We start from the raw sequence: 13,152 nt of genomic DNA on the forward strand, positions 1-13,152 counted from the left end.
GTCGGATTTTATCGCTCTAGTCGGCGATGATGAAGATGAGAGTGATGGTGGACTGATGGTAATGATAAAGATAGTGGTTGAGAATGGGGATGTTGGTGAGAGTGTGAGATAAAACATTGGTGGGCGAGGGAAAACTTTATTTCAAAGGGTAAAATTGTACTTTTACCAATATTGGGGGCGTTTTTAAGTAAATGCAGACATCGAATAACGATAAACTGAAAAAAATACTTCGTTAAATAAACAAACAAAAAATAATCAATAACTTTTGTGTAAAACAGGAGCGATTTCCTTCAATATTGCTTAAACATCCAATAATTCCCAAAATACGCTACTTTCTAACTTATTTCCCTCCATACCGTCCACGTCAACATGGAAGAAAGAGAAGTATTTTTTTTCTGAACTGGCGGTTTTGTTTTAAAACAAATCGTCGTTTGAATTGGCGGTTCAGTGGTATAAACCGCGAACTCAATTGGCGGTTTGCTTCAAAATAAAACCGTGTGGTTTTATAACAAAACCGCTACCTGAAATGGAGGTTCATTATATACATAAGCCGATATTTCAGATATCGGTTTACCCCTTTAAACCGCTGTTTCAGATCGCAGTTTATTGTAGATTTTATAAATAAAAAATTAGACCGACTTTCTTGCTGACGTGGACAGTAGAATAGGAAATAAGTGAAAAAGTAGCGTATTTTAGGAATTTACGAATCTTCAAGCATTATTGAAGGAAATCGCTCGTAAAACAGCCTTACCGGAAAGACCACTTTCATTGCTTAACTAATTTGTTTCATTGCTTAAATAATTAGTTCAGTGTTTTTAACTAATTAATTTCATTATTTAATTAAATGATTTTGATGCTTAACTAATTAATTCTAATTAGTCAAATTCATTAACTCGAGAATTATAACCATCTGAAACGTTTCTCATTCTTGATTCACCATAACCGCCAATGTATTAATCAATGTCTCTAATTGAATTGTTCTTAACGGTTAAACTAAAATTGGAAAGGGAAGGATGAAATGCTGAGGTGACTATGCTGAGGTGAGTATTAAATGAAGAATTAATTATGCATTCTTGGTCACGCGTCTTCTAAACGGTGATGATTATGTGTCCGCCACGTGTCTTCAAAAGGGTGTGGTTTACGTATCCTTAAAGTGGAGTTGGTTTTCTTTTTTAAATACTAGACTAGACTAAACTAGATATTGAATTGATTACATCGATTAATTTATGTGGCACAAATGCGGTGTTATATAAAAGTTTGTAAGAAATAAAAAAGGCGCAAAAGAAAATACAAAGAATAAAAAGAGTGGGGGCCAAAAACTAAAGAAGATGCCAACTCCATAAAATCAACGTGTTCTGCACTTTCCACTTCTCCCCCCTTCTTCCCCTTCGTTCTCTCTCCATTTTCACCTCTCCATCTTCTTCTTCCTAATTTCTTCTAATCAAATAATTAAATTACCTTTTACTTCATCATAATTCCCAGTTTCTAAAGAAAATTCAACAACCAATTCAATTTCACAAAGGTATGTACTCAATTTTCCAATTTTCTTTAATTTAATAAATTTGAAGTCTGTTCTAATGGTGGTTTGGTGAAGAAATTAAAACTTCAACTCAATTTTGCAGGATTGAAAAAAATAAACCCAGAAAAACGTGAATAATGTTAACGTGCATAGCTCGTCCGAAGCAACAACAGGGGCATAACAGTCATCATCATAATCATCAACATCAACACGACGATCCAGACTCCGTTCACACTCCCAACAGTAAACAAGCCATTAAAACCCTAACTTCTCAGGTAATTTCCAATTTACAAATTACTGAAATTATCAATTATTTTCTTCCCCATTTTATTTTTTGTTTTTTAAAAAAATTTGGTGAATAATGTAGATCAAAGGAATAGCATTAAAAGCATCAGGGGCGTACAAATGCAACCCATGTTCACACCCCAACTCGGGCGGACCAACCGGGTCAGGTTCGGGTCAACTCAAGAGCTACACCGAGTCAGAGACTGGCTCAGAGAAGTTGAAGCCGCCAAGGGCATTTAAACGGACGTTGAGCGCGAACTCGTCGTCGTCGGCGGCGACGCCGAGGTGGGGGAAAGAGATGGAGGCGCGGTTGAAAGGGCTGTCTGTTGGCGGCGAGGTAACGCCGGTGATGTCCGTGTCGGCGAGTGGGCGGCGACTTGACCCGGTTGTGTTGGTGGAGGAAGACGAACCTAAAGAGTGGGTTGCTCAGGTGGAGCCCGGCGTTTTGATCACTTTTGTTTCTTTGCCACGTGGCGGCAATGATCTTAAGCGCATTCGATTTAAGTAAGTTTTTTTTTAAAAAAAAATTCTTTGTTTTACTTGATTTTTTTACTGCTTTGATTTGATTGGTTTTTGAGTTTAACGGACTTGATTTGGTTCTATGAAGTATTTATTTCTGTCAATTCTGAATTTCTGATTAATTAAACACTGTTCTTGAGAAAATCCTTCTATTTTTAGAGTACACAAGTAAGTAATTTTGGTATACTTGTTATGAGCGAGCTTATAATTTTATAACCGCTATTTTTATACGAGTGTATCAAAATCAATAAAATGGTGTGATAAAATCAATTTTCATGATTAAGTGTATTTATGTGAAGTATTAATACACTAATACGAGTATTTGCTAGTGGGTGAAGATATAAAGGTGCAACAAACTTGAAATTGTTTTTTTAACTTCAAAATCAACAGCCATAGATTGTTAAGTTAAATTAACATTTTAAATGGAGGACGTATCTTATTTGGTTGACAAAATGCAAGAAACGGAAATTATCTGTCGTTAAATTGTATAAAAAAAGGGAATTTTCACAAGTCTAGAGTACGAGTTTGGTTGACAAAATGCAAGAAATGGAAATTATCGGTCGTTAAAATTGCATAAAAAACGGGTATTCACAAGTCTTATAAGAATACGAGTCAAGTTTGAATTTTACTTTATTTGGACTTCAGAGCATTTATTATAAAATGATATGATTTGCAAGTTATAACCCTAATGAGAGAAATAAAGTAAATTCCGAATTACTACGGGGTATATCCTTGATTTATATTCCGTATCAGCCTATTAAGTGGTAATTTTGTGATAAAATAGAAACATATGTACCGTCGAAATGGTTGAATATTTCTCCCATTTGAATACAAGTATTTAACTATTTATCAAGGAGATTAAACTATGGTCATTTGGAGAGAGTGATTGAACCATGAAAGGTTTGAACTAAACTAGGGTCGTTTAGTGAGACTAATAATATACGGAGTAGTAATGTACGGTTTAGATTAATGTTTTGTTAAGAATAATTAAGACGGTAATTAAACTCCCTCTCCCTCCATAATGGGGTTCGATTCTGCCTAGAAAATTGGTTGGTAGAATAGGGCGTGTTTGGATTCTTTAAAATTGTTTGTCTATATTATACTCCAATATTTCGCGGGCTCCGATAATTTGAAGATTGACACTAGTTTGATCATAGGGTGGAGTCTACATTTAGCATGTAACCTAAAGAATAAAGAATAAAGAATTGTTTGTTTGTGCACAAAAGTAGTTGTGTTTCCATCATCATGATCATCGATGATGTCATATCGTCCTTATTGAAGAAATTTGATTTTTTGAGGATTTTGTTTTTGGTAGATGTACATTTCTCTTCACTATAAGACCTGAACTTATTTGAACTGAATTTATTTAATCTGAATTTATCTGAGTTTTTTAAGAATTTATAGGATCATATTTAACTTATTTAATCTTATAAGACCTTATTAAAGCTATTTATACCTTATGAAAAATTTATTAGATTAATTATCTCTAAACTTTTAGTAATTAACATATTTCACCTTTGAATACACTTATTTAGTAAAAGTAATGAATAATCATATGTTTCTATCTTTAAATAAAATTATTATCTTGCACGAATAGTACGAAAATAAAATGGGGTGGACATGTATAGTCAAATTTTTAAGTACTTGTCTTTGAAAGAGACACTTTTTAAAGCTAAGATGAGGTAAAAGAACATTGTCTTCGAAATCTTATGTCTTTTTTTGTTGATTTTTCGTAACAAAACAATTAGACTCACAAAGTAGGTTGTGTTACATTGTCTTCGAAATCTAATGTCTTTTTTTGTTGTTTCTTCGAAATCTTATGTCCTTTTCTATGCTATCATTTGTTACTCTAGCTTATTTTTTTGACTTGTGAATATGATTTTTCTCTAACACTATTTGATCAAAAGGGGTTAAAACTTTTTCCATGTCAAGATAAAGTTGGGAATTATGTTGATATGGAGTTAAAAAGAGGTTAAATGGGTAATGGATAATCTCTTTTTTCCATTTTGATGAAAAAACATGTCTATTGCCTCTAAAGGGAAGAAAAACTATCTATTAGTTCTAAAAGGAAGGAAAAATGTCACCTAGTTCTAAAAGAGGAGGAAAAAAATGTCAATCACTTTAATCTAACTTTGATAGTCCGTATTATGGACATTTTAAGCCTTGTAAGTTTATTATATTTATGCTTTCCCTTTTTTTTCTATTCCTCTTTTTATTTAGAATACAATTGAATTTGAGGATTAAACTTTAAAATGTAATAGATGTTTTAAAAAATTATTTAGGTGAGTCGTCTGATTTTCTCTTCTAACAATATACGGAGTAAAAGACTAGTCTGTGCAAAATTAATTAGAAAGATGAACTATAGGGTTTAATCAATGTATCCATCATTCCCTTTTTGGAGCAATTTTTTATTTCTTTTTGGTGTACCATCCGTTTTACCCTTAGGGCTAATTCGGATTCGGGCCGAGTTCAAAGCGGATAGATTCCAATCACCTACCAAATTCAGCCTTAATCACCACTAAACCAACCGACAATTGATTTTTTTTAAGCAAAACTTGATTGATTACAAAAGACATTAAAAACTAATAATTCAAAATCACTTTTTTGACTTAAGGGTATCCTGTCTAAAACCAGGCCTTAAAAATTACAGACAAATATGTTCTGTGTTACTCCGTAATGATTAAGATTCAACTTACTGTAAAATCTACACTTTTTGCCCAGTGGTAAATAAAATGAAAAAAAATAGTCAAAAAAAGAGGAAGTAATTGCAAGAATGGTTGGTTAGTGGGCCAATCCAATTCTGATTGTGTCTTGCATGAATTTTTATTTAATAAGCATTATGTCGATATGTCGGATGTGGGGTCCCCCTTCTTTTTTCCAAAGCTTCTTTCACGCCAAGGTTGAGTTAGCTTTGTCAGTTTCTGCTAGTTTTTCCTGTCCTTTACCATACCATAAAATAAAGGTCATCACAAATTGACATAACATTAACATACCCAAATCCAATTTTCTTGTAAAATGGGTGCGCATAGTAACGTTGGACGTACGTATGTTATAGAATGGACATGATTTTGCATCAACTATTACTATCATACACATGTACTTGTTCGAGTGTTGGGGTCCCGACCGTCCCGTTCATTAATGTCTTGTGTTTTTTGTGTGTACTCATGGTACACTGTCAGGTTCGAGTAATGTGACGGTGTGGTTAAATGTAATGAAATGAAAAAGTTATTATGGAGTACTCCTGAAGGCCTTATTCTCTTCACGTGATTCGGTTTTATTTTCTAGTTTCTGTGATGTGATCTGATCTGACCTGAATGTTCTCCAACTCATAAGTAAGAACTTACACGCGAGATGATGTAGGTCAAGAATACTAGCCAAATTGTTGGTTTGAGATGTAGGTAAAAAGTACTAGCCAATTGTTGGTTTATATTGTTACTCATTGACTCATTATGTTTAAGTGTTACATACTTCCTCTGTTTCATATTAAAGTAACGCATTGGATTTTGGTAGGAGATAATAATAAGTACTGGGAGCACCAACACAAGTTGGTGGAGTTGGTAAAGAACTCACCTTGTGATTGAGAAGTCCGGGGGGGAGTCTTATCAGCCGCAAAATGCTTGGGAGTTGCTCAAACGAAGATCTGCTAAGCTAGACCAGTTAACTTGTGATAGGTGACAATTCAGTAGGGTTTGGGAGCAAAAATTTGGTAATAATAATAAAAGGTACAGGGAGCAAAAAATTGGTAATAATAATAAAAGGTACAGGGAGCAAAAAATTGGTAAAATGGGATGAGTAATGTCACGAGTCCATAACCTAGTCTGGTAGCCCTTAATGGCAATTAGTCAAGAGGAGAAGCCCTTTAATGGCACCAAATTGATCACTGTAGATGGCTTGGGAAGAAAATGTAAAAAGTTGTCATTATATAGAAGTGATTTGAACATTTGATTAAGATATGTTTGGCATCTCTTGATTTAAAAAATGGATGTTTTCTTTCACTATTGACAAATTATATTGTTTCCCATGCTCAGATGTCATGATCTGGGGCCAATTTATCCCTTGAAATAAGGACAATGTGGCTTTATCAAAAAGTAGTTTGGTGATCATTTTAGTGGACTAAACCCATTATAGTACTAGTGAGAAAAAAGGCTAAAAAGCTAGCTAGCTGTTGAATTAGAACAACCACAAAAAGATTATGTTAATCATTGCTTCTTAATTATTGCACTAAAGCATGTGTAAAAAGTTAAGGAAGAAGGCATAATTTACTTACCCTCAGTATAATTTACTGTAGTGGAAATTCTTTCAACCTTGCAGTGCCACTAAGGAGGAAATGGGTTGGGCTCGTGTTCAAGACCAATTGTCCATATATGTAAGCGTGTAGATTATGCATATTTGAGTATCATAGCTTGCAAATTTGCAATAGCCTTTGTGACTTTCTGTCAACTGTTCCCGAACAAAACTATATGGTAGTATTACGACCTTGTTCTATTCACCTGATTTGGTCTGATTTTTCTAGTTTTTGGTCTGGTCTGTATGCTTTATGTGAGTGTTTTTTGCTTTTTCTGGCCTGATTTGATTTTGTTGGTCTGATCTAATAAGCAATAAGCATAAAGTGAAGAGAACAAAGCCGTAGTCCTTCTAAGTTTGGAAGCTACTAGTCTACTACACACGTAACATGAAATGTACGGTGTGGAGCTATGGTATTGATGCAGTTCCTGAAAGTCCTACTAATTAAAATGTTTATTTACATGAATGGATCCAATAATCTTCCAATGTCTTTGTTTACGTAGACCTTTTTTAAGGTTATCTACTTATATATTACTAATTTACTATGGAGTATGAAATATGGATTCTGATTGTTTGTATGGTTTGATTAGCCGAGAAATGTTCAACAAATGGCAAGCCCAAAAATGGTGGACGGATAACTACGAGAAGATCATGGAACTGTATAATGTTCAGAGGCTTAGTCGTAACGCCTTTCCTCTTCCAACTCCCCCAAGATCTGAAGATGATAACAGCTCTATGGTACGTAATGGCCTACCACTAATTAATTGCTTAAATATCATGTTTATGGACTTATGGTTGGTGCAAAGATGAGTAACAAGTAACTTTTCTTATAGATGGCATTGTGGACTTATAGATCCCAGATCCTTCATTTCTGACTTTACTTAATGGGAATAGTACTTTAAAGAAACATACTCCCTCCGTCCCGGAATACTTGACCTGTTTTCCTTATCGGGCCGTCCCTTAATACTTGACCTGTTTCTAAAAATGGAAATACTCTAACAATATTATATTATTTCTCACTCCACCCCTATTAACCCACCTACCCCCTACTCCATACAAAAAATAATTAAAAATTTAACCCCTATTCTCCTCCAACCCCACCCCTTCACACATTTCCCATTAACTACATTAAAATAATACCCCACTATCAACTACTACCTATTAAATTAAATAAGTCAATTCAAGTCCCTTAAACTTTGTGCCGGTCAAACTGAGTCGAGTATTCCGGGACGGAGGGAGTAATTGTAAAGATACATTTAAACCAACACATATACCAAAAGTAAAAAAAGTGAGGACTTGTTATTTGCCACCAACATGTACTCCATTTGGCTTTGTTCTCTTCGTCTGATCTGGTTTGATTTTTCTAGTTTTTGATTTGGTCTGAATGTTTTATTTTAGTGCCTTTTGCCTTTTTTGGTTTGGTCTTATCTACTCTGATTTTTCTGGTTTGGTTTAATAAGCAATAAGAATAAGGTGAAATTGTCCATTGTCGGACCCGTATGGCCTTTTGTTTCTACTGTTCAGAGCACCTTAAGAAAACACTAAGGTCATCAACTTAAGTCAAATGAGTATAGACTAAAATTACAATTACTTCCCCGTAAAAAAAAAAAGGAAATTTTGGTATTTACTACCTTTAAAATACACCATTTTTGTATTTACTACCTTATGAAATTTTTATTTTAAATTACTACCTTAAACTTCAAGATTTTATTTAGGCAAATTTGTTAAAAAGGACCTTTTATAACCCAAATTTTGCGAGAAATGACCTTATATAATTTTTTTTGTGAAAACATACCTTAATGTAAATTTTTTTGCGAGAAAGGACCTTATATAATTTTTTTTTGTGAAATCACACCTTAATGTAATTTTTTTTTTGCGAAAGACAACCAAAAATTAATTTCCGGCATTGACTGAGCTTTTTCGGCCATTGACTTGCACGTGAGAAGCACGCGTGGCTTTATTTTGCTAATCACACCCAATTTTCCTCCAAAATTCTAAGCTTTAAAACCTAAAGTTGAAAAAAAAATCGAAATAAAATCAAGCTTGAAAATTCAAGACTCGGGAAAATCAATGTCTTTTGCCAACGTAAGCCACACGTGCTGCTCACGTGCAAGTCAATGGCCGGAAAAGCTAAATCAATGCCGGAAACTTTCCTTAGGTCCTTTCTCGCAAAAAAAATTACTTTAAGGTGTGTTCTCACAAAAAAAATTATATAAGGTCCTTTCTCGCAAAATTTGAGTTATAAAAGGTCCTTTTTGGCAAATTTGCCTTTTATTTATTTACTACCACTTTACAGTTTTCTCATTTTAAAATTAAGATATCTCTTTCGTTTCTTAATCGTTTAAAGTGATTCGAAGTTCATTATTTTCCTTTTTCTATAGGGATTTCATTGAGAACGTCATTTCAAAAATATTCGTTTGATAATTCATAAATATTTTAAAATTTTAAAAATAATATTTAATTTGTTTAAACTTTTACGAAATGTTAAAAAGTAAGATCCATATGGAATCCTTACATATAAATGAGAAGATTGAGTTTTGAATCACTTAAAATGATTAAAAAACGAAAGAGATATCTCAATTTAAAAATGAGAAAACTGTAAAATGGTAGTGAATACAAAAAAAATGGAACTTTAAGGTAGTAATTTAAAATAAAATTTTCATAAGGTAGTAAATACAAAAGTGGTGTATTTTTAAGGTAGTAAATACCAAAAAATCCATAAAAAAATTACAATTACTTCTTTGATCGCCGCCTTTTATTTTAAAGTAGCAATTATATATCTTAGATTGTACGGAGTATATTATTTTTAACATATTTACAAAAGTACCACCCGATATGCATATTTCGTTAATCTTGAAGATTATTTAGGAATTTCTCGTGTGATGTTTATTTTCTATCATCATGATGTCAACTTCTACTACTTCTTCTACCCACTACAGAATTCAAAAATGATGGAGTCATCAATTGGTGACAGTCCAGTTACACCACCATTAAGCAAAGAAAGTATACCACGTAACCTTTACCGTGGAATGAGCATTGGTATGGGATACTCATCCTCAGATTCTTTCGAACAACATTCAAAGCAATCACGTCAATATGAATCAAGTGGTCTAGCCTCAACACCAAAACATTCCAACATTAGTGGAGTTACTGCAAAGACAGAACTATCTTCTATGGATGAGTCACTAAGATCTACCTCTTCTAGAGAAGGAGATCGTTCTGGAGAACTGTCAATTAGTAATGGCAGTGATATGGAGAGTGAGTGGGTTGAAGAAGACGAGCCAGGAGTTTATATTACTATTCGAGCTTTGCCTGGTGGGCGAAGAGAGCTCAGACGCGTTAGGTTCAGGTACTTATTCTTTATCCGTTTCAAAATGATATTTACGGTTACTATTTGCACAAATATTAAGACATAATAAAAATAATTGTGTAAAAAGGTTGTTGAATCTAATAAAATATGGATAAAGTATGGTAGATGGGTAAAAATGTGGGTATGTGTAAGAAAAAATGAATAAAGTAAGAGAAAGTGAATGGAAAGTTGTAAATGTTATAGGGTAAGAGAGGTAAGAGAGGTAAGATAATAAATTTATATGGTAAAAATAGAATAAAATAAAGTGTAAAGAACATTATGAAACGGACTAAAACGGAAAGTGTAAAATCATTTTGAAACGGAGGTAATATATACGTTCTCCGTTTCTTTTTAGTTACAACACTTTGTTTTCACGCTTGTCAATGTATAACTTAAACAAGTAATATTTTTTGATTATCGATAACTAAAAGTTGTGAAAAATTGATATTCGAAATATATATATTAAGACGAATCTAACAAGATCCCCACGTGAATACTTTTTCCCTTATGTATACTCCCTCCGTCCCGGAATACTTGACTTGTTTTCCTTATCGGGCCGTCCCTTAATACTTGACCTGTTTCTAATAATGGAAATATTCTAACAATATTATATTATTTCTCACTCCACCCCTATTAACCCACCTACCCCTACTCCATACAAAAAATAATTAAAAATTCAACCCCTATTCTCCCCCAACCCCACCTCTTAACCCACCTCCCACTAACTACATTAAAATAATACCCCACTATCAACTACTACCTATTAAATTAAATAAGTCAATTCAAGTTCCTTAAACTCTGTGCCGGTCAAACTGGGTCGAGTATTCCGGGACGGAGGGAGTAAATAATTAAAACATACTCCGTACGTATTAGTAGAGTATATGAATAGTTCAAAAACAAAGTGTTGCATACTTGCAACTATAAAGAACGGAGGAAATATATTTCAAAATTTTTTGTTAAAAAAGTTGGTACAAGTCCTTATAGTTCTCCTAGGCAAAAAGACTAAAGTAATTAATAGTGCAAGCACCAAGTTCTTCATTTGAGTTTTTCATGCTTAGTTTTACTCCTCTGCTATTATTGAAGTTAATGATTAATCAGCATAATTTGTTTCTGTTTGAAATTAGCTAAAGCACTGAAGCCCGTAGCTATTTCCACTATGTCACAAATGAATTTCTTTGAAGTGCTATTTTGTGTGAGTAACATAAGCTATGTTACTCGGACTCTGCTACCCATATCAGACACGGATACGTGTCCAAGTATCCAACACGGCTATTTTGTGAAACAATTAAATGCTTTTGGTCCAAAATAAAGTGTCCAATTGTTCATACTCATATCCGAGTGTCGAGGATCTGACACGGGTATTTGAGGCAAAATAAAGGAGTCCGTGTAACATAGAACATAAGTACCCCAATTACATGAAATGATGAAAACGGGAGTACAGTTTGTCTTTTCCAAAACACTGATTGCTACTAAAGTTTTCCGTTGCTAAATGTCTAAGATGTACTCTTTAACATTGAGATGGCGATATATATAATAAATCAGGGTGACCTCCATATTTCATGAGGTAGTTGAGATCCGTGAATTAAGATAGTACAGTATATGCTCTTATATCTTGTGTTTCAAGTTGACAATGAGAGAACATGATAGTACACTTAACATGGAAGTCCCACCTTATAAATGCAGTGTGCAAATTAATATAAGCCCTCAAAGAGAAATGGAAATATTGATTGATAGAAGAAGAAATAAGGTCACATGGACCACTATGTACATGTCTGCTATCCACCTCAAGTTTACATCAGAAATTTCATGTTAACATCCAAAGTACAATCAATCTAAAGTTGGAAAGTGTGTAATGATAAAATCAAATCCTCACACTAATGCCTCTGTTAGTGTTTGAAAAGTGTTTGAAAGCGACACAGTCGTGTTAGATTTAACAAGTACGGTAACAGAGATGGTTGTGGATTAATATGGACTGTTCTTTTTTCCTGGTTTGTGGATCATATTGGACTAAACTCAATTGTTCATTAGGCTATATGGGTTCCTGATTTATTGTGAAGTCACATTATTGCAGGTTAGATCAAAGATCAATGACTAAACCCCCTACTAACTTCGCCTTGACGTTCAAATAATGAGAAAACATTCACATCTTTGATTATCAAAACAAAACCTTCCTTTCATTTGCTTGATCTTCTTTTAATTTTAGGCCTTGTTCTCTTCATCTAGTCTGATCAAATTTTTCTAGTTTCTGTTCTGGTATGGTTTGGTTTTTCTGGTCTGATGTGGTCTAAAAAGCAATAAGAATAAGGTGAAGAGAACAGAGCCTAACAATCCATTTGTTGTTTTGGCATAGGGACTGGAATGTTTTGGTTTTGAAGGTTTCTGTAGATTTTGCTTGATCTTAGCTTTTCTGTACGCTTTCTTCCTTGGGATGTGATCATATTGTCATGTGAATTTGTGACTAAACTGAAATTTCTTCACTCAATGCAGTCGAGAAAAGTTTGGAGAGATGCATGCTAGAGTTTGGTGGGAAGAGAATAGAGCACGTATACACGAACAATACTTGTAATCAGAAAGATCAAACAAGTACTTGTAATTGTGAGTATTGATGAACAAAGAGGAGCAAGCTAAGTTCTATCTGTCTAGACTACATTCTTTATATGTTACTACCTCAGTATAAATACCTAAAGAGTAAAGAATGCCTTGTTATATATGGCCTTTGAAGAAGAAATATTATGAACCAACGCAAATTGGTAGAGTTGGTTACCTTGTGACTTGGAGCCCCAGTCAACTGCAAGTTCAGTAGGATCCCTATATATATATGTGCTGCATGTATCGATAACTTCAGAAGGCATTCTATTCGCTGTTTTTTTTTTTTTTTTTTTTTTTTCTGTTCTATTTATTCTCTTTTTGTTCTGATGACTTCTGGTGTATGCAACTGGTATAAGGGAATACTGGTGAGTACAAGTTTAGAAGGATTAGACCTTAAATGTTGACAAGCAGATATGTAAACAGACAACCATGTTAATGGCAAGGTTCTTCCAAGGGAAAGAAATGATGCAATCTCAATTTGGTATATCAGAATCTATAATGAGACCTAGTATATACGAAGTATAGAGTTTTTTCCCTTTCTCACGTGGCTACAAACCCGCCCTTAGGCTCTATTTGATTTTTCATGGTTTTCAAGGAAAAATACATG

General features: G+C 33.8%; 1 protein-coding gene across 1 annotated transcript; it reads left to right on the forward strand.

Annotated features, from left to right (window-relative positions):
- The first annotated feature begins 1,330 nt into the window (after nt 1-1,330).
- On the forward strand, nt 1,331-13,064 carry LOC110775744 (protein Brevis radix-like 4). Its single transcript, XM_021980347.2, has 6 exons — nt 1,331-1,522; nt 1,623-1,794; nt 1,887-2,308; nt 7,198-7,345; nt 9,547-9,956; nt 12,444-13,064. Exons 2-6 carry the CDS (start codon nt 1,657-1,659, stop codon nt 12,520-12,522), a joined length of 1,197 nt encoding a protein of 398 aa, XP_021836039.1. The 5' UTR covers nt 1,331-1,522; nt 1,623-1,656; the 3' UTR covers nt 12,523-13,064.
- Nucleotides 13,065-13,152: the final 88 nt, after the last annotated feature.

The sequence above is a fragment of the Spinacia oleracea genome, chromosome 2 (assembly GCF_020520425.1).
Source record: "Spinacia oleracea cultivar Varoflay chromosome 2, BTI_SOV_V1, whole genome shotgun sequence".
In the NCBI taxonomy this organism is placed as follows: Eukaryota; Viridiplantae; Streptophyta; class Magnoliopsida; order Caryophyllales; family Amaranthaceae; genus Spinacia; species Spinacia oleracea.

Coding starts and splice junctions, on each gene's coding strand:
- LOC110775744 (XM_021980347.2), top strand. CDS start 1,657: ATGTTAACGTGCATAGCTCGTCCGAAGCAACAACAGGGGCATAACAGT. Junction 1,795..1,886: donor TTAAAACCCTAACTTCTCAG/GTAATTTCCAAT, acceptor TGAATAATGTAG/ATCAAAGGAATAGCATTAAA. Junction 2,309..7,197: donor CTTAAGCGCATTCGATTTAA/GTAAGTTTTTTT, acceptor TGGTTTGATTAG/CCGAGAAATGTTCAACAAAT.